This window comes from Andrographis paniculata, unplaced genomic scaffold (assembly GCF_009805555.1).
Source record: "Andrographis paniculata isolate CXL003 unplaced genomic scaffold, ASM980555v1 Contig80END, whole genome shotgun sequence".
Lineage (NCBI taxonomy): Eukaryota > Viridiplantae > Streptophyta > Magnoliopsida > Lamiales > Acanthaceae > Andrographis > Andrographis paniculata.
The window spans coordinates 1,927,186-1,948,882 of NW_026137618.1; the positions used below are offsets into that span (position 1 = coordinate 1,927,186).

At 28.5% G+C, this 21,697-nt stretch overlaps 1 protein-coding gene and 1 long non-coding RNA gene across 2 annotated transcripts; one reads left to right on the plus strand and one right to left on the minus strand.

Moving 5' to 3' along the window:
• Positions 1 to 965: 965 nt before the first annotated feature.
• LOC127241023 (purple acid phosphatase 8-like) lies at positions 966 to 10,963 on the minus strand. Its single transcript, XM_051259902.1, has 7 exons — positions 10,772 to 10,963; positions 10,528 to 10,687; positions 10,330 to 10,437; positions 10,133 to 10,260; positions 2,180 to 2,308; positions 1,988 to 2,055; positions 966 to 1,320 (listed from the first exon to the last, which is right to left on the minus strand). The coding sequence occupies exons 1-7, from the start codon at positions 10,961 to 10,963 to the stop codon at positions 1,098 to 1,100; spliced, it is 1,008 nt and encodes a 335-aa protein (XP_051115859.1). The 3' UTR covers positions 966 to 1,097.
• Positions 10,964 to 13,927: 2,964 nt separating this feature from the next.
• LOC127241028 (uncharacterized) lies at positions 13,928 to 15,240 on the plus strand. Its single transcript, XR_007836426.1, has 2 exons — positions 13,928 to 14,022; positions 14,929 to 15,240. It is a non-coding gene; the product is annotated as an uncharacterized LOC127241028 (long non-coding RNA).
• Positions 15,241 to 21,697: the final 6,457 nt, after the last annotated feature.

The following is a 21,697-nucleotide window of genomic DNA, read 5'->3' on the forward strand; positions in this document are numbered from 1 at the left end:
GCAACAGTTGAAAGATATTTTTCTGCTATGAAACTTGTGAAGTCATATTTGCGCAATCGGATGAGTGATGATTTTTTAAATGATTCGTTGATTTGTGCTATTGAAAAGGAAGCACTTGTTAATGTTCCGAATGAAACCGTACTTAATTGCCTTCAAGGCATGAAAGAACGCCGAGAACAGTTGTAGAAGGTAAATCGTTCGTTATATATATATATATATTTTAATATAATCAAATATTTTAATTTAATTTATTTTAAAGTTTATATATTTTGCCACCGATGAATAATTTTTCTAAATCTGCCTTTGTGAGTATGCATGCTCATGAAGCAACTGCAAGGCCCACTGGAATTTAAATGTCATGGCCTGCCTACACGTATTTATGGTTGTGTCTAAAACCTCAAGAGTGTCTTTGTTTATATTTATTATTTTGGATGTTTTTTATAATACACAAAAAATTGTGCAAATATTATTGACAATAATATTCTAAACGGTCTTTATGTTACTTTCTTTTCTTTGTTAATTTACAAAAGAAAAAAGAAAAAACAATATAACTTTGCCGGGCAAAGTAAGTATTTTGTATATTTTTATTGACTTTTATTTTTATAAATATTTATTAAGTTTTTGTAATACTTTTTTAAAAATTATGCATGTAGGAATAAAATATTAAGTGAACACACTTATTATTTGTGTCATGCAAAGCATGCAATTTGATAGTAATAATATTTCATTGGTCCTATATAAAGTGTTCATTTTTGTCATTTATGTTTATTCTACATTATTCGATAATTTTTACTTTAATCACATTTTTAATTTCATGATTCATAATTTTTTTAGTTTTAATTAAATTATTTACATATTTTATATTATATAATAATTATTTTTACTAATACATTTATTCATTAATTATAATTTACCTAAACTTTTTGTGTGATCAATAACATAGTCTCTTTTACTAAAACGGAAGTAATAATAATAATAATAATAATAATAATAATACATAGAAGACCTCCATTATTATATACATATATATATATAATAAAGTAGATATGATCATTCATTGATATCCTCCAACAAATAATAATAATAATAATAATAATCTAGAGAAGCGAGTAGTGAGGGTTGTTGGTGAGCGTGAAGTTGTGAAGAATGGTGGCAGAGACATCGTAGAAGGCAACCTCAATGTGGAATAGGGTCGCATATACAGACATGAAACCTTGTCCGTCATGGTAAAACTTCAGTCCACCCCTTAACTCCGTCTCTATGTCAAAACCTCCCCTCCATGCCTTGGAACCCCCTCCACTCGTCAAATAATGGATTCCGCTGCACCATGCATATATATATATATATATATATAAATTCCAATATTATCAAGTTATTATCCTTCACATGCCCCAGTATTAATATTTTTTTATATCTATATACTACTAAAAAATAATATTCGCTGCATCTGTGATGTTTATGTTACTTTGTTTGTGCACAAGATTAAAAAATAATAATATTTTAATATAAATACAATGATGTAAAAGATAGAGTGTGAGTATTATAAGAAATTTATTAAAGAACTAATAAAATAAAATAAAATAAAATAAGAAAAATAATGTAATAAATAAAAAAATAATGACAAATTGGTAACTATGTGTTAAAATAGAAGTAATAAATTTTGTAAATGAATAAAGTTACTTTTAAAAACCAAAAAAAAAAAAAAAAGAAATCTAGAAAATTTATAGTGGACGAATGAAGTATATGAATAATCATATTGATCCCAGAGTAGAAAATTAGTTAAATAATTATTATGGTATTTCTTAATAATGTTTAAGTAGTTAGGATTTTTTTTTAGTTATCTAAGAGTACAATTACTATTTAAAAACAAAAACAAAAATAAAAAACAAACAAACAAAAATATAGACGGATTTCAGACAAATCTAACATGACATTGAATAAATTAATTCCGGATGCATAAATACATATTGTAGAATTAAGTATATACCTTTTGGTGTCCTTGATGTGCTCTAGGCAATGGTCATGTCCGTTTACGTAAAGATCAACATTGTTGGCCTGGGGAATTGACGATTAAATAAAATCAAAATTTCCACTCGAAACACAACAAACATTCGATAATACGATATGGCATGTTTAAGGAATGTATAGATGATTAATTGTTGATATTACTAATTATTACCTCGAGGATGGGAAGAAGTTGATCGATGAGCTCTTGTGTGTCGCCATGGTGACCTACACTCCGAATTGGATGATGCCCCACGAGGATCTTCCATTTTGCATTCGATTCTCTCAATGCTGAATCCAAATCCTGAACAACATGACATATCATCTTCTCCTTATACATTGTAATAAGTAATTAACACAATGTTTGTTAGCGAGTTTAGAGTTGTTGTTGGAAATTGGATTTTATTACTAAGGAATAAGATGTTTGGTTGTAAATTAAGTTTTAGTATAATTATATTTTAGTAAAAATTAGTTTATTAGAAATATTTTAAAATTATACTTCAAGGAAGTTTTTTCAAATTTCATTGGGTTGACGAAACTAAAGGGTATGTTTATCGGTTAATAAATTTTCTACTTACTTCCATATACTTAATATAAAAATTATGTATTTTAAACTACAAATAGCAAAAAGCAAACCCTTATAGATCAAGTGATAAGTCATTTTCCATTTGAAAGCTCTGACTAGGATTTGATTTCAGACGTGTTTGTGTTAAAAATGTATATGTATATATACATATATACTAAAAATACTAAAATTTCATATATAATGTATATATTTATCCATAATTAATATAAATTAGTTTATAAGAGATATAAAACTAAAACGCACATATATATATTTATTTATTTTGAGAAAAGAAAATATGATATTATAAGTTTGAATTAAGAAAAAAAAAAAAAAGAAAAAAAAAGAAGAGGATAATGTCTACATAGGTTCTGACTTATAACGAAACAGAGGGTATGTTTGTTTGGGGGATTTAATTAGATTTCTACTATTCATCCCATTTTTTCCTCCCAAAAACATCAAATCAAACACCTATTTTTTATTTTTTATATTATACTAGAAATCAATTTTACATTGAAAACATCACATCAACGCCTATTTATATCATGTCATACAACTATTCAAATTCAAAATTTTTACTATTCAAATTCCAACTAAAAATCCAAACCCCCAAACAAACACACCCTAAGTAATATGATCGTATAAAATGGAAGACTTTGTAAAAACAGTCCTACAAAAGAAATGATGGAGAGCGTCTTTATTGTTTCAAACTGACTTCAATATAAATATATATATATATATACATTATTTAAAATTACTTTTGGCGCCAGTTTCTTTCGCTGATTTTTTTCAGATGCATGTATTTATTTATTTGTTGGGTAAAGTTTGAGATCAGGTTCTGGTGTAAGAGAAGGATATCCATTCCATTGTCACTTCTATGGATAGGATTAGGATATCTATATGGACTATATCTATATCTATATATATATATATATTTTGCCGGAACTAACAGTAAAAGTTCGGAGGGACAAATCGATTTTCTTTTAATTCATTTAATATTGTTATTTTTTTTATTCATGCTACACCCTGACAAAAAAAAATAAAAAAATGAAAAAAAGTAAATGTCTTAGAAAAATTTCAACAAAATTATATAAAATTTAATATTTTTTTTAGTATAAAAAATAAAATTTAAAGAGTGAAAATATAAATCAAGAAACGAATAAAATTTTTGTGATTTTTTACACTACAAAATAGAAAAATTATGAGGAACAAATTACTATAAAATACATAATTTTATTATTTATTTACATAAAAAAAATACATATATTTTGAGGGTTGCAGAACCCCTACCCGTGTAGTTCCGCCCATATATATATATATATCAGAATGCTTCTACAACTTTCATTGCTGGTTGGCCATGGCATGGGCAACACGTTTATTTTAATACATGCATAATATTTCTCAATATATATATATATATATATATTATGTTCAATCATTGCTCTCTAGCTAAACTCTAACGCAAAACGAATGTATATATATATATATATATATAGATAATCAGACGCCATTGAATTGTTATAAAAAAATGATATACATAAGATAAGATTCAAAGTAAATTAACGCATAGTATTATTCTTTATGAATATAATAATGTACTTTGCCGACACGACGCACTGGAAATATACCTTATAACTAATAATGTGTAATTAAACAATCATTGATGCACCATTATCTCTCAAAATATATTTTCTTAAACTATTACTCCCTCCGCCCCACATAATTTATTCTTATTTTTTATTTTCGTCCGTCTCACATAATTTGTCATTTTTATTTTTGAAAATATAATTATGCACTTTAATCGCATTTTAAATTTTAAATTTTATAATTTTCTTAATTTTAATTAAACTATTTATGTATCTTAATCTTAATCTATAATTATTTTTACTAATACAGTTCTTAATTATTTATTAATTATACTTTACCTAAATTTCCGTGTCTACAGTAATACACCCATATTACATAGGACGGAGAGAGTATAAATATGTTTAACTTTAATGCCTGTGTTTGGTTGTAGACCTAATAGTTTATTTTTTATTTTTTTTTTAATTGAAATAATTTTTAATTGTGATGTTTTAAATTTTAATTAATTTCTAATATAAAATAAATTAAATATCTGATTTGATAGTTTTTAGAATAATTTTTATAAATAGAAAAAATCGAATCCAAAATCTACAAACACAACTGAAAGGATTTGGTTGGTATTTCAAATTTGTTTGGGTTTTGTCGTATTTTTTAGTTTTTAATTAGAAAAATAAGATGGGTCTGTTAGTATGCAATGATTCATGTGTTTGATGTAAAGATTTTTTCAAATTTTTTTTATTAATTTTCAATTGTTTTTTGGAAAAAATAAAATTAAATTAAACACATAGTATGTTTTATTTATTATAGTAGTATATTAGATTAAATTTTAAATTAAAAAAAGTTAAATTAAATATTTATATTATATTAAAATAATTATTTTAATTAAAAAATTTATTATTCAAAATTCAAATAATAATAATAATAATAATTCACCTTTTACTATTTTGAATTTTAAACGAGTTTCGAAATTTGAAAATTTTAATTTGAGGTGACCGAGACGTAATTTTCTTGTTTTGTGAAAACAGATTAATATATCTTTTTAAAAAATTTAATATATTAAATATATTTATTATTTTTATATCATCTGCATAATTTTTTTTTATATAAAAAAAATATTTTTTTTAAATTATTCCACAAAATAAGCAAACCCATGGTGTTTTGATGATTTTGCAAGTACTATAATAATAATGTATTGATTAAAGTTATTAGATAATACTTCCTCGATCCCATTTATCATATCCATATTTTCATATCTTAAGGGATGTATTTGTTTGGGAATTGAATTTTAAATATATTATTCATCCTATTTTTTTCCTAAAAAAAATATCAAATCAAAGATCTATTTTTATTTTTATATTATATTAAAAATCAATTTTACATTAAAAACATCAAATCAACACCTATTTATATAACATCGTGCAACTATTTAAATTCAAATTTTTTACTATTTAAATCTCAACTCAAAATATGAACTCCTAAACAAACACACCCTTATTTTGTCATTTTCCTTTCTTGGAACAAAATTATACACTTTAATCTTATTTTATATTTTTTAATTTATAACTTTTGAATTGTAATAAAAGTAATTAGTTATCTTAATCTTAATATATAATTATTTTTATTATATTATAATTATTTTCACTAATATATTTTTAATTATTTATTAATTATAATTTTTATAAATTTCTATTTCTACAATAAAGTGGACACCGGAGAGAGAGTATAAAATAAAAATAAAAATAATTTAATATATTAATAAAAATAAAAAATATATACATATATTTCAAAAAAAATCAATGAATATATAGTCAAATAAATTTGTTTGATTGTTGTTTGAAATTTTTGGAACGTAATGTTGATTATTATTTTTACTTAAATAGTATTTTGATATAATATATTGTGAGAAAATATAATACTCCATTTTTTTCATAAAGAGATTGTCATTTGTTTTTTTATGGGTAGATATTTGAATATTAATTATTGTATTAATACTTAGTACAAATAAAAAAAATAAAAAATAAAAATATTTATATTAGTATTATATAATACAAATATAATGAAATTTTTATAATTTATACAAATATAAAAATAGTAATATTAAATATAATAATACAAAAATAAAATAATAATATTTTTTATACGACAAAAGAAGTACGTTTTTTTATTAATAATAGTGTGAAATGAATAATATATTTTCATTTAATGTATAAAATTATTTAATAAAAATTAAGTAATAATTAAAATATTTATATATAATTCAAAACATATTACTTCCTTTGTTATAAAAATTTATTTTTATTTGTTTTTTTTATTGCCATTAAAATTTATTCTTGGATTTTTTTTAGAAAAAAATATTATTTTTTTTTTTTACTTTTTATTTACTCTAAAAAATTTATTTTTATTTTTATCTATTTTTTTTAAAACATGTGTCAGAAAAAACATTATTTTTTTTTTTACTTTTTATTACTCTAAAAAAATTATTTTTATTTTAAAACATGTGTCAGAAAAAAATATTATTTTTTTTTCACTTTTTATTTATTCTAAAAAATTTATTTTTATTTTTATTTATTTTTTTTAAAATATGTGTCAAATCAAATGTAATTTTTTTTTTTTTTACGACAGAAGAAGCATATAAAACTAAAAAACTAGTGAAGAGAAAAGAATAATGATAGAAGAGGCAGAGTTTGGTAGGCCATGAAATTATACAGAGAATTAGACAAGAGCATAATAATGGTGTCTAATTTTGTTTCCATATGAGACGACATATTTAACTAATAATAAAATTAAAATTCATGTTAAAATATTTTAAAACTATATCAATTATGATGAATTTTTAGCTTATTGAATAGTTTTAGCTGTTTGACCAGTCAAAAAAACTAATTTAGATATTTGGTAAATTAGTTTTTTGGAATAGTTTTTTGGACCCGAAAAACTAATTTATGAAAAGCTAACTTACCCAACGTTTTGAAATAGCTTTTTCTGTAAATTTTTTTTTATTCTTTATATGTCCTTAAAAATTTATTATGCATTTTACAGAAATAAATATATTTTGATTATTTATTCATTATATTAAAATATTTTATTATAATATAGTTTTACTTTTCTAAATTTAAAATAATTAATTTTTATATAAAAATTATTTTAATTGTAAAATATATAAATTTATTAAAATCAACATAAAATAGAAAATATAAATATTAGTAATTTATTTTTATATTAAAATTACATTATATAAATTTTATACTAAAAATAAATTAAATAAATTAAATTTATTGAAAATTATATATATAACGAACTAATCGATAACTAACATAATAAATATATACACGAAAAATTTATTATGTTATATTTTACATCATTTTCAATAGAAAAAAACTATTTATATATTTTAATAAAAATATATTATTTTTTAAAATCTAGTTGCAATAAAAATAAATACTTTTATAACACTTTTACAATTTTCAATAACTAATAACAAAAAATTTTAAACATTTTAAACTCAAAAGAACATAATTGAATATATTAAAAACAAAAATAAAATAGAAATGTCCTCAATTGTCATTTTATGTATAAACAACTAATATCAAACAGTTGTTTTACCAAACATTTTAATACAAACAGCCAATCGAATCAGCTAGTCAAACCAGCTAATTGAATCAGCTAACAACTATCAGCTAATTGTCAAACACGCCCAATGTATTAGTATAAAAATTTAAATTTTACACTCTCTCTATTCCTGTAAAAATATCTATATTATTATAGATATGTAAATTTAGATGAAATATAATTAGTGAATACCTAAGAAGTATATTAATAAAAATAATTATTATATAATACTAATAATTATAAATTAAAATTAAGATAATTAAATAATTTAATTAAAATCAAAATATTATGAATTATAAAATTTAAAAAGTGATTAATATATAATTATTTTTTAAAAAAAATAGAAAAAGATAAATTACGTGTGACGAAAAAAAAAATTAAAAATAGATATTTTATGTAGGACAAATGTAAGTATAAAACTCACATATTTATTTTATGAAAAATATGTTCAAAATTTTTGTTATGAAGATTAAAGAAACCTCGGGTGTGTTTGCTTAGTAAAATTGTTAAAATTTTTTTGAAAAATTGCTGAAAAATATACCCCAGCTTATTTCAATGTTGTTATTGGTTTTTTTTTTTTTTTTTCCTTTTTATTGAGTAAAATGGAAACTTATGTAGACTTAGTGAAGAAACAATAATGTAAAATGATAGAAAATGGTGAGTAGAAATTTTAAAACTAATTAATTTTTTTTTACTAAATACTCCCTCCGTCCCAGATACCGTGCCTGTTACATTGTAAATACGGTATTTTAGGAGGGGTGTAATTAATAGATAATTAATAATATATTAGTGAAAATAATTATCTTATAATATAAATAATTATAAATTAAGATTAAGATAACCAATTAGTTTAATTAAAATTAAAAAAATAAAATTTAAAAATTTAAAAAAATGAGATTAAAGTGTATAATCATTTTCCCAAAAAGGAAACTGATATGGTACATGGGACGGACATAAACGGCAACGTAAACATGATATCTGGGACGGAGGGAGTATGATAGAAACATATTTTTTTGAACACACCAAAATAGTAAATTGAGAATATTTTTTGTGGACAAATATTAAAGAATGCCTTCGTGTGTGATTATTGTGTATTCATTTATAAGGAATTTTATTTTTTTTAATATATCATGTATAAATATGTGTATTTATTGAAAAAAATATTGAAATATCAAATTATAAGTAATTTTTATTTTAAAAATAATAATAATAATAATAATAATAATAATAATAATAATAATAATAGTAGTAGTAGTAAGAAACATATAAGACAAATTAAAAATATATTGAGTGCAAAAAGCTTTTTTTAAGATGACACGCAAAAGAAAGCATAAAGTTGGTTAAAATATAGATTTGACAAACTAAACTAAGGTGTAATGACGGCAGTGGATCAACGTGGTTAATATCGATTCATCCATATTGGGTGTATCTATGCTGTGGATTATTATATTTTTTATATTAAATATAAAAAATAATATTGCTACTATTTAAAATATTATATGTATTATATTAATATATATAGATAATATATTATGCTATGTATTATGTCTTTAAAAAATTATTTTTAAGTGTTATTATTTTTAACATTAAAAATATATTTATATTTATATAATTATTTTTTATAAATATTACTCTGTTCGTTTCATAACAAAGTATCCATTTTTTCATTTTAGTCCGTCCCATAACAAAGTATTCATTTCATTTTTTTTAGTAACTGTACTATCTACCTAACATTACAAATACCCTTACAATTTACAATATATTACACAAATGTCATTACCTATCACACATACTAACAACGTTATTTTAGTCATTTCTATTTTATTCTTATTATATCCCAATGTAATACTAATATTTCTAAAACTACGTGCAAAAAGCAAATGAATACTTCTTTTTGGGACGGAGGGAGTATTATATTAGTATTATAAAACACTACTAAAATTATTTTTCTTGTGATTTATACAATATTTTGATATAATAATTAATATTCAAATATTAACACGCAGGAAGTAAATATGACTATTACGTGATAGTATTTTTTATACCTCCTTCGTCCCATAACAAAGTATCTATTTCATTTTTTAGTAACTGTACTATCTATCTAACATTACAAATACCCTTACAACTTACAATATATTATACAAATGTCATTACCTTTATATCACACGTACTAATAAGATTATTTTAGTCATTTTCATTTTATTACTACTATATCCTAATATAATACTAATACTTCTATAATTACGTGCAAAAAACAAATGAATATTTCGGAGAAATAAATATTAATGAAAAAATTATAGCACAAAAAATTATTGAATGAAAAACTCATTATTATATATATATATATATATACAGAGAAAGAGAAAAAAATACCTTCAATAATGGGGCAATGTAGGTGTTGAGGGGCAGGACGCCTCGCCAATCATACTTGTGATCTTTGGTATCCGTAAAATACTTGCTCACGAAGGGAGTCGTGTCCACAAAGAACAGTTCCGCAACATCTGCTTTTAGAGGATTTATTAATATCAAACAATGTATAATAATAAATAAAGGAAGATGAGCCGACCCACCAGCATCGACGACGAAGGACCTCAAGCAAAGCCAGCGGCTGTCAATCCGCCGGAGCGCCGGGCTCAGCTGCGCCAACACATCTCCTCTGTAATCATGGTTCCCCAGAACTGTACTTGCAATTTGCAAATGAATTCAACTCAATAAGATTTAAGAGGAATTGTTGATTTTCATGATAATATTAATATTAGATTACATACCGCTGAACCATGGCTTCTCCTGCAGGGCTCTGGCCGTGTAAATTTTGGAGTAAGACTGAAGGAAGGCAGCGTCGTCCTCGCTCTTGAGGCCGTCGTCGTAGAAATTGTCTCCGGTGGACACCACGAAGTCTATCTCCAGCTCTTCCCCAACTCTCCCCATCTGCTTTCAAAAGCCAAAAGCAAACAATTAATTAGTAATCTACCTTGTACCTTCCCTTCCATTCAGAATATGTAATGAATTGACCTGAGAAGCGACGCGAGATTGGTTGTAGTGGCCCTTCCTTCCCCAATCCCCAACCACCAGGAAAGCGATGCTGCCGTCGCCTTTCCTTGGGACGTATTCCAACCGAGGAAGAACCGCCAACACGCCCCTGCTCTTAAGAGACCACAGGAACAAGAAGACGGTGAGAACTGCAGCTGTGTTCCCCATGGCCATCGATGGATTGGACTGGATTGCCGCCCTCCCTACCTCTCACACTTCTCTTCTGCTCAACTTTATTAATATATGTCCTTACTTATAAATAAAACTTAGGGTGTGTTTCTTTAGGGGAGTTTCCGCAAAGTTGGGTTTGGGTTTGATTTTTATTTGAATTTTGGGATGAGTTTGAATTTTGTTGTTTCTTTTGTCTCTGGGTTTGGTTGGAGTTTGCAATGTGTATTAATTTGTTAGATAATAAATAAAATAATATAAATGTGTATTAAATTTAATTGATAAAATTTATATTGTATGATTTGATCATGAATTTATATTATAAGCAACATATATATATATTAAAATTTTTATTTATTTATATTATAGAAAATTTTATTCTCTACAAAAAGACATATATATTGTATATATATTTTTTTCATCTAATTATAATAAAATTACATAATATTTTAATTATTTAAAAAATAAATATATAAATAAAAATAAAGCTGCAATCCAACTTCTGTTGGCATAGACAATATAGATAGGGTGGATAGGGGTGGTTTGACGCCTATTTCATTGTGCACACAGTAATTACAGAGTAAAATGAGGCCAAACTTTCTTAAAGAAACACCCTGATTAATACTGACAAATAAAATTAATATATATATATATATAAATATGCACCTCAGACTCCAAATTCTAATTAAGTTGCTTTACACAAACAAATTTCTATTGCACAAGCCTACATACTTTTTCTCTCTCTCTCTCCGTGACGCAATTATTATTTTTTAAATGCATTCTGAATAGATTGATCAAATCTAATCTAAACGAATTATGTACAATAAACAAGATCCAAAAGTGACCGTCTAGTCACGAGTTCATCCCACAACATTAAGTCATCTATAACGGGACAACACAAACATTATCTCTTGATACAAGTTTTTATGATTTATTCTACTCTTTTTTTAAAGCATATAGGTGTTGAATTGATCAAGTCAAGACCGTGCTGATTTGACCAAATTAACATACTAACTTAAAAGAATTATCATTCTATCACAAGGCACATATGATATAATATGTTATATAAAAATACGTGTTGTATGAGGTACAAATTGTGCTATGCTATATAATATGCATATTGTACTAAAATATAATACATTGTACTACATTGAATTATATAATGTGCTTTCAAAATATATATTATATATTATATTGATATTTGCAATTGAGTGATATATTGTGTTGTGCTATATAATTCGCTTATTGTGTTTAAATCACAATATATTATGTTAAATAAAATTATATAATGTGTTATCAAAATGTATGATATACTGTATTAATATGTATTATTGGATATTTGCTATTTTCTTTATAAATCTGTGTTACTTATATCAAATCAACATGATAGTAACCAATGCCTATATATGCCTATGAGACTTATATATACCTATTCAATACTTCTTCTATATGCCAAAAGTATACACTTGTATAAGTATAGTTCAAACGATTGACCTCTCCTTCTACGTGGTTGAGGTTGGGGTTCAAACTCGTGAAAGAGTGTATGACTAGCTGTGTGTGTGCTATTATATTACTTTACTATTTTTTTCATCTCATCACAATCATCCACATTGTAAACACAAGATTTTAGAAGAAGTATAATTAGTGAATAATTAAAAAATATATTAGTAATACATATTAAAATTAAAATAATTTAATAGTTTAATTAAAATTAAAAAAATTATAAATTATAAAATTTAAAATATAATTAAAATATAATTATTTTTTAAAAAATAAAATAGAAAAATTATGTGGAACAGACGACAAAAAAAAAATATTTAATATGGAACAAAGAAAGTACTATATAACAATTAATACAAATCTTACATAAATAAATATCACCAATTATTATTTAAATATTAAAATTTTAAATCTCCGTTTTAAATATAAATGCTGCCTTAGTCCATATCAATATAATTATTTACTTTTAAAACATATATATATTTTTTAATAATAATAGTATTATATTTTTATATAATATAATAAAAAAAACGAAAAAATAAACTTATTCTTATTTGTTTTGAAATGTACTTAAATAAAAATAATGATATTTTTGTATTGTAGTTAAAATAAGGTAATGATATTTTTAGACTTCATTTGTCTCACTCTAAAATACTTTTTTAGAGTTTGACAGTAGATTAAAAAATAACAATATTTTATGGATAATTAATTTGTAATATTTTTATATAAGAATCTTGTATTTCATAATAGAACATTTTCATTTTATTGGTGATATAGTGGCTAAAGAACAAATAAAAATGGGGAACATTGTTTTGGAAGTTAATCTAGTGTAATGAGAACAAAAGTAGTATTTTCTTTTAAGTTTGAGTCACTTATATGAAGACTATATACATTGTGATGCATATGAGGTGTGTTTTTTTTTTTTTTTTTTTTTGGAGAATTTTGATAAATTAATACTATTCATACAAATTTTTTCCTAAAAAATATAAAATAAAATATTTATTTTTTATTTTTTATATTATACTAAAAATTAATTTTATATTCAAAACATCACATTAATACTTATTTATATTACATCATACCACTATTTCAATTCAAATTTTTAACTATTCAAATTCCAACTCAAAATCCAAACCCCCAGACAAACTCACCCATGTGATACTATTCATGTAAAGTTGTAGATTTTAATCATGTATTGCAACTTTTTAAAAATTTTCTTACTAAGTTTTTTCTTTTATTTGTGTAGTAAAATTTTATTTCTGACGATGATGACCACACAGAAGTTGAATTTTGGCCCATAATTAAGTTGAGGCAGAAGTTGAATTGAAGCTGAATGTAAGAACCAAGCCCATTTTTTTGGCCTAACGCGTTTAGCTCGATCCACTTGCAAGATTAATCCACAACCGTCTGATGGAGGGTTTTATTGTGAGCCTTTGATTCCGATCTAATATAGATATGTATATGCGTTGCCGCTAGTCTCTCATTATTATTAACTCTCTGTCTTCTCTCTCAAGCGGCCGGGTTGTTCCTTCTTTTAGTTCTTCTTTGCTAATCATCTTGGTAAGGTAAGTTTTTTCTTTCAATTCTTAGCTTTTGTATTTTGAAAAGTTTGAGATCCAGCGATCTTCTTTCCGGTGACAAGTGGACTAACCATGTCTTCTCCGTCGATTGTATTTTGAGTGTCCTTTGAGGAATTTTGTGAGTGGTGTGTTCTTCTCAACTGTAAATTGAACAATCTTGAGGTTTAGTCTTCGAAAGTGTTATAGATCGTTATTGTGAGAGGGTATGGGCTAGCAAGTTGTTTGGTCACATCTTTGGGGGTTGGTTCTTGTGATTTTGTGTTCGAATCATTTGTAGGTGGTGTAGAAGAGGTTGAGACTCTATACACTTTGTTAACTCAAAGTATTTTAACTTTAATGTTTTATTTTTATTTTGTTATGTGTGTTCTTGCTCGATTTCTATTGTTTTTGTCAATAAAATCAAGTTATTGATTCAAACAATTTTTACAAAATCTAGTTACTTTTATTTTATTATTTAGATACCGATCGAGTTGAATGAATTTTTATTGGATTAAAACTATGAACGACTACACTTTTAACATAATTTGAAGAAAATACTATTTTAGTTTGGTAATTAATATTGCTACTATAAAAAATTAAACAAAGAAATGTGAAATTCATGTATGTTGTCATATTCTTTTATTACATAAACACATCCTAAATTCAATATTTTGCATACAATGGCCGTAACATCACTTTTGAGAGAATAAATTTTCATATGTCCATTTTTGTTGTAGAAATGTTTCAATAAAAAAGTTCACTCATTTTGCAATCATTAGGTTTCAATGCATTATTACAGTTACAAGATGATTTTAAAATTATAAATTAAAATTTTCAATTACATAATTGGTCATACTTCACTAATTTATGTGGTTATTGTGTATGTTTCAATAATTCTATTTTTTTCTTTAGTATCCCAAAATGGAGTCTAATGGAGACGTCAACGGATCTCATAATGCTTCCACCACAGAAGAGTCGCGATCAAGTGCTAATTTGCCTTCACAAAACACATTTTGGACATCATGCCGCGCGTGTAACATACACTATGAGTACTTTCGAGTTTATTGTAATAGAGTTCTGGAGTGCCCTAATTGCAAACAACCATTCAGGGCTTTAGAAATCCAAGCTCCAAATGTAAGGTTTCCCTCTTCAAGTTATTTTCGACTCAATTAAATAAGGTCGAAATTTTTTGCATACATAAATAATAGAAAGGAGTTTCTTCTCTGTGACCTTGTAATTTCTTTTGGCTTGATTAAGTGCTTGACTGGAATAATAAATAACATGCAATTCTTTTCTTTACGCTACCTAAGCATTGGCCTAACAGCCGAGTCATTTGCATCGCACATGATTTCAAATGGTAAACTCCAATTTGGAAAAAAAGGACTATTTTAGAAAAAACTTAGAAAAAAAAACACCTATAGAACCGGGCATGTTGTAAAAAAACTCTGCAAAGCTCTAATATACTTTGGTGATGGCAGTTTCTCAATAACCGCAACCTTGGTTGGGTGTACCTATATGCCCTCTTTGGAAAATTTATGGCCTAACACAATCCTCTTCGTCACCATAAAACGAAATTTTTCCCAATTGAGGACAATGCTGAATTCTTCATACCGAAGTAGTACCTTGTCTAAATTGTCCTATACTTCTCAACTTCAGATCCAAAAATAGAAAAATCATCCATAAATACTTCAATACATGGCTCAATTAAGGTTTGGAAATATTAACATCATACAACACCGAAAAAATAGTCGGTGCATTGCAAAAACAAAAAAGCATATGCTTATATGTAAGCGTATTATATGGGCAAGTGAAGATGGTATTGTCTTAGTCCTTGGGTGGTATTATCTTAGTCTTCAGGTGGTAAAGGAGCCTGCTAGATGTTTCAATGCTTGGTCAATTAAATGAAGTAGAAAAATGGTGTTTTTTTGGTTTTTTCATTCAACCGCTGGTAGTTTATGCACACTCTGTAGCCCTTCACCAGCCGGCACAAGATCACCTTCCTCATTTTGAAACTGTCATCCCATCTTTTTTGGGAACTACCTGTGCAGAACTTATCCACTCACTATCAGAAATTAGATATATGATACATGCACGAGTAGTTTGATTAGTTTCGTGTTTACAACACTTTGCAACTGAGGATTTAATCTTCTTTGTAGTTTCCGAATGGGCTTGTAGTTGTATTCCATGTAAATATAATGAGTGCACAATGATGGAATCAGTCCTTTTTAGTCATAGATTGTCCAACCTATGGCCTTCACATGCTTTCTCAAAACATCCATTAGTGCACTTAATTCATGTGCATTTTAAAAAAGCATTCATAATTATAGGTAAAGTATTATTTTCACCAAGAAACTCATATTTAAGATATTTAGAAAGTGGTTTTAATTGAATATCAGGGATTTTTCAACCCACGGAATAAGCTTGCGTCTTATGTACAAGTTTAATGAATCTCAATTTGTCCTTACTTTTAAATTTGTGATTTTCCTTTGTATTAACTTCCGTAGCATCTTCTTGGGAAGCTTTTAAATGAAAGCAATAATCATATAAATCATAAAATTCTTGTGAGACTCAATCTTTTTCTAAACATCATACCATCCTTCGTGCATTTAAATTACGTTGGGCACATCAAAACAGACTTGCTCCTCATCGACCTTCAAAGTGATTTTTCCATCATCCATATCCACCATTGCACGCCTAGTTTTTATGAATGGTATTCCTAAAATAAGGGACATATCCATATTTTTTCTCATATCTAATACAAAAAAATCTACCAGAAAGATGAAATTTTCAACTTGGATAGAAACATCTCCAACAATTCTTAATGGTGTTCATATAGAGGGGTTGGCTAATTGGAGTTGTATTCAAGTTGGCTTCACCACTCCAATTCCCAATTCCCTGAAAATTGAATACGGAATTAAGTTTATACTTGAACCTAAGTGACATAAAGCATGACTAAATTTACGAGTGGCAATAACACAAGGAGTGGTGTAGCTTATTGGATTTATTTGTTTAATGGATAATTTTGTTTGTGAAACAATGCCTACAACCTCATGTTAGTGCCAACCGTTTGTCATCATCGATCGACCTTTTCTTTGAAAAGTCTTCGTAGAAAATTTGGCATATATAGGTATCTACGCAATAGCATCAAAAAAAATAGAAAAAAAATGAATGTGCAACTTCTTAAAAAATTCAGGAAATTTAGAAAAATCTTAATCTCTTGTCCTGTTTTGAGGCGACTCGGATATGGAACACGTGGTTGATATGCCTTGAATGCATATCATTTTTCTTTTATTCTTGATTTTACCTTCATTTTCTCCATGCCTTTTTCCTTGATTTTTTAATTCACACTTTATCATTGTCATCCTCCATTGACATTCCAACCTTTTCACCTTCACCAACATGTCGAGGGTGCGAGAAACAACGTCGGTGCACTCAATTAAGAACATCACACGAGGGCGTTTGCGACTTGGAGTGGAGGAGTATTTTCATGGGTTGACATTTTCGCCCCAGATTCTCGGTCATAGTCCGTCCTTTCTGTGCGAGCCCATTGACATGGATACGAAAAGATCGGGACTTGCAATTCCACATATTCCAATCGGACCAGCCTCGAGAGCTCGAGCGAAAGCGTGCATTGAAAAATTGCAAGGCCTAATAAAGAAATTAGAGAATTGGAGCCCAACCAACGGACTATGTTACAACATGCGAGGACTTGATGGAAAGCCTAGGGCGAGTGCCGTGGTTGTAAAGGTTATATTGGAGCTTGCAACGCCTCAACCGGAAAACTAACGGAAAAGTTGTGCAAACCTAGGAGTTTGCTAAAATAGAGGGTTTAATAAATAATTATATAAACCTAGGTTGCACATGCTCAAGTGGGGGGGGGGGCCATCTATTGGGACCACTTATACATATACATATATAATAAGCTCTCTCACATGCCTCTCACATGCAAGAGGGGACCATTAGCTAGGTGTCAATCAATGAGAGGTTACTTAGTTATACTAAACCTATCCCACATTGGAAAATCACTCCACTTGCCCCTTCCCCCACTCCTATAAATAGGACTCTTAAGGTGCTTTGTAAAACACACCAAGCAAATATATTTTTATGAATATTTGATCATTATTGATCATTTCCTTTATTATGGAAAGTTATGCTTGATAGCAATACTTTCTCTTTTAGTCTAATATTTCATGGAATGCAATTCCATTGCATGCTCCATGGGGTTTAGTTTAAAAATTCGGGTTTGAGTATAAAGCCTCAAGTTCGTGGCATTTGGGGAAGGTGGAAGAGCTCTCCAAAGTGTCGACCGAGGTGGTGCCTTCGTGGAGGATGGTTCGATGCTAGAAGGGTATCGGGTCGTGCTTACGTTAGTACTTACTTAGGTTTGCTTCTCTTTCGATTATCCTTTTTCTCGCTTTATTCGTTTCCGTTTAGTTAATTTGTTCTTTCTTGCTTAGTTAGTTATGTTTAGTTGTTCGTTCTTTGTCGTTGTTTATTAGTTAGTTCCGTTTTAGTTAGTTTATTCCGTGTCTTGTGTAGTTGATCAATTCGGTCCATAACATATATTTAATTTTGGTATCAGAGCAGTTTGATCAATTTACACTATCTTTATTCCGAAAATTCTGAAAAAAAAATTCCTTTGTTATCTTTTCTTTTTTTATTCATTCCTCTAGTTGCGTAGTCGAGCTGTTTATTGCATATTCTTGACGTAGATTTGATCTCGAGTTTTGTCATTGTTTGGCCTTCAAGTGTAGACGATTTGATCCTCTATGCTTCCTAGTGTACAACATGCACCTTACATCCATATGCATTATATGAACTCAAGCTTGTGACTTTGTTGACGAGTGATTTTAATTTACACTTCATGCTCTTGTTTGAGTTTTGCGAGTTTGTTCTTGTTCGAGTGTTGCAAGTTTGTTCTTGTTTGAGTTTTGCGATTTTGCTCTTGTTTGAGTTTTGCAAGTTTGCGGGTTGTTGAGTTCGTTGTTGTTTAAAATGAGGTTGAAATAATTTTGAGTTGGATGTTGTTGGGGAAGTGTAAGGAGTTATTGTTGATGTATTGTTTTGCCTAGGCCTCGTAATATTGCCGTGAAAAAAGTAAAAAAAAAAAAAAGTTGAAAAAAAAAATTGTTGCAAAGAAAAGAAAAAAAAAAAAAGAAAACCAAAATATTTGAAAAAAAAATGAAATACAAAAAACAAAATCGAACGGGAGGACTAGAGCAATATTTTTGTCGATAATCTTGTTTGAGTTGTAGTTTTCCCATACGAGTTCCGTTTTTCGCGTATGATATGTCATTGGAAAGCTTTGAAGTGGGGAGAAAGTTATATAAATTAGTTTTTATGAGGTTTTAATTGACATTTATTATTCAGTTTTGGGTTTTTGAGTTTGGATCGATTTTGTGCTTGTCATATTCGTTTGACACGTTTTAAAGGGAGTTGAGTATTGTGGTGATTTGGTGGTTGTTGAGATCATTCAGCTTGTGTTTGTTGTCGACTTGCTTAGTTCCGGCATTTGTGTGTTGTGTATGTTTGGTCATTTGTCCGTGAATGAATGAGCTTGGTTCTTTGCATTGCATGATTGACACTATCTTGAGCTTTCTTTGATTGAGTCGTGTTTAAAGTTTTTTGTCCACTTTAAACGCGTACGTCACTCAGGTTCCACCTTTACGACTCCATCAAGGCACACTTTAAGAGCTTGGAAACTCTATCCATTTGTCGAGAGGTATACACGAGTGTGCGAGTGGGGGGGAATTGTGAGAACTAACTTTCAATATACATATATTAGTTTGTTTTGGTGCAGGTATGGCTTCGTTGGATGATATCTTGGCTACGATAAATAAGCAAAGCAAAGATATGGGAGATATTAAAGACGAGTTAGGTGGAAAGATGGATAGCATGACATCTCATGTGGATCAGCAAGGTCGAGAGATACATGACCTACGGAGTCAAGTTGATCATGTTCGAGATGACATAGATGATGTTGTGGATGCTCGGATGAAGGCTTATGCGGAGGCCTTGTTAAGGAAGGTTGATCAAAACATGGAAAAGAAACTCGATGAGGTTTTCGATAAGGTTGCTACTCTTGAAGAAAGGGGAAGTCATAGTGATGCTAGACGTGAAGAAATCCACCTTGGCAAGCAACCTATGGGCTCAACAAGTGTTTTCCCAAATCGATCTATCCAAGTTGATGATTTTGGCGAAAGGCGTCATACTAGTCCAAGGCCTACATCTATCCAAGGACGACGAGGAAGACGGGATGCTACCAAAGAGTTACTTGATGAATTTGACTTGGAAGAAGATATCCATAACCGAAGGAGCTGAGTTCGAGTTAATGAGGTTGATGATAACATGCAGTCCATCAAGTTCTCCATACCACATTTCGTAGGATCGGCTGAACCTAATGAGTTTCTTGAGTGGAAAAGCAAAGTGGAGATGATGTTTGCATGTCATAATTACTCGGAGCGCAAGAAAATTCAGCTTGCTGTTGTGGAGTTTAAGGAGTATGCTCTTGTTTGGTGGGAGAAGATACAAGCTGATATTGCAAGGTCCGGAATGCCTCCGATTGAGACATGGCAGCCCTTACTCGAGCTATGCATGCACGTTTTGTGCCCCCGCATTATCGGAAGGATCTTCTTCAGAAAATTCAGTTTTTAGTCCAAGGTAGCAAGACGGTTGAGCAGTACTACAAGGAAATGGAGATGCTTATGATGCGGGCTCAGCTTGTGGAAGATGATGGAGTCACCATGTATCGGTTTCTTAAAGGGCTGAGGCGTGATATTATGATTCAAGTGGATATGTATCCTTACAATTCTACTTTGGAACTTGTCCAACTTGCTACCAAGATTGAATCGCATGGAAATGTAGGAGTAAGTGTGAGCTTTGGAAAGACGTCACCAAATTTCAACAAGTTTGGGGGTAATACGGGACCAACAAAATCTTGGCCCAAAGGAGATGATAAGCACACGACCAAGAATGAGCCGCTTAAGGTGGTTAAGCGTGATGAACCAAGGAAAGTCAACAAGGATGGTTCACCAAACAAAGCAAAGGAAGTCACATGCTTTAAGTGTCAAAGGAAAGGTCATTATGCCAATACATGCCCTAATGTGCGAACTGTTGTGCTTTGTGACAATGGGGACTATGTACTTTTGTCGGATGATGAGGGTGAAGATTGGGAACATGAAGTTGAGGCGAGTGAGGATGAAGCAATCCAAGAGACGGAAGAGCACGTTGAAGAGGATTCATCCGGGGAGTCTCTAGTGGTTTTGCGAATGCTTGGAGCAGTTCCCAAGGAGTCGGAAAATTTTGTTGATCGGGTTAAGGAGCAACGGGAAAATTTGTTCCATTGTCGGTGCAAGATTGGTGGGAAGCGAGCGTCGATAATCATTGATAACGGAAGTTGCACCAATGTCGTAAGTTGGTATGTGGTAGACAAGCTTGGACTCCAAACTATCAAGCATCCAACTCCATACCATCTTCAATGGATGAACTCTAGTGGAGATATGAAGATCACTAGGCAAGCCAAAGTTCCAATTTCAATCGGCCCCTACAAAGAGGATGTCCTTTGTGATGTTACTTCGATGACCGCATGCCATGTGCTTCTTGGCCGACCATGGCAATCCGATAAAGGAATTATCTATGATGGCAAGACTAACAAAGTTAGATTTTATGACAAGGGCTACAA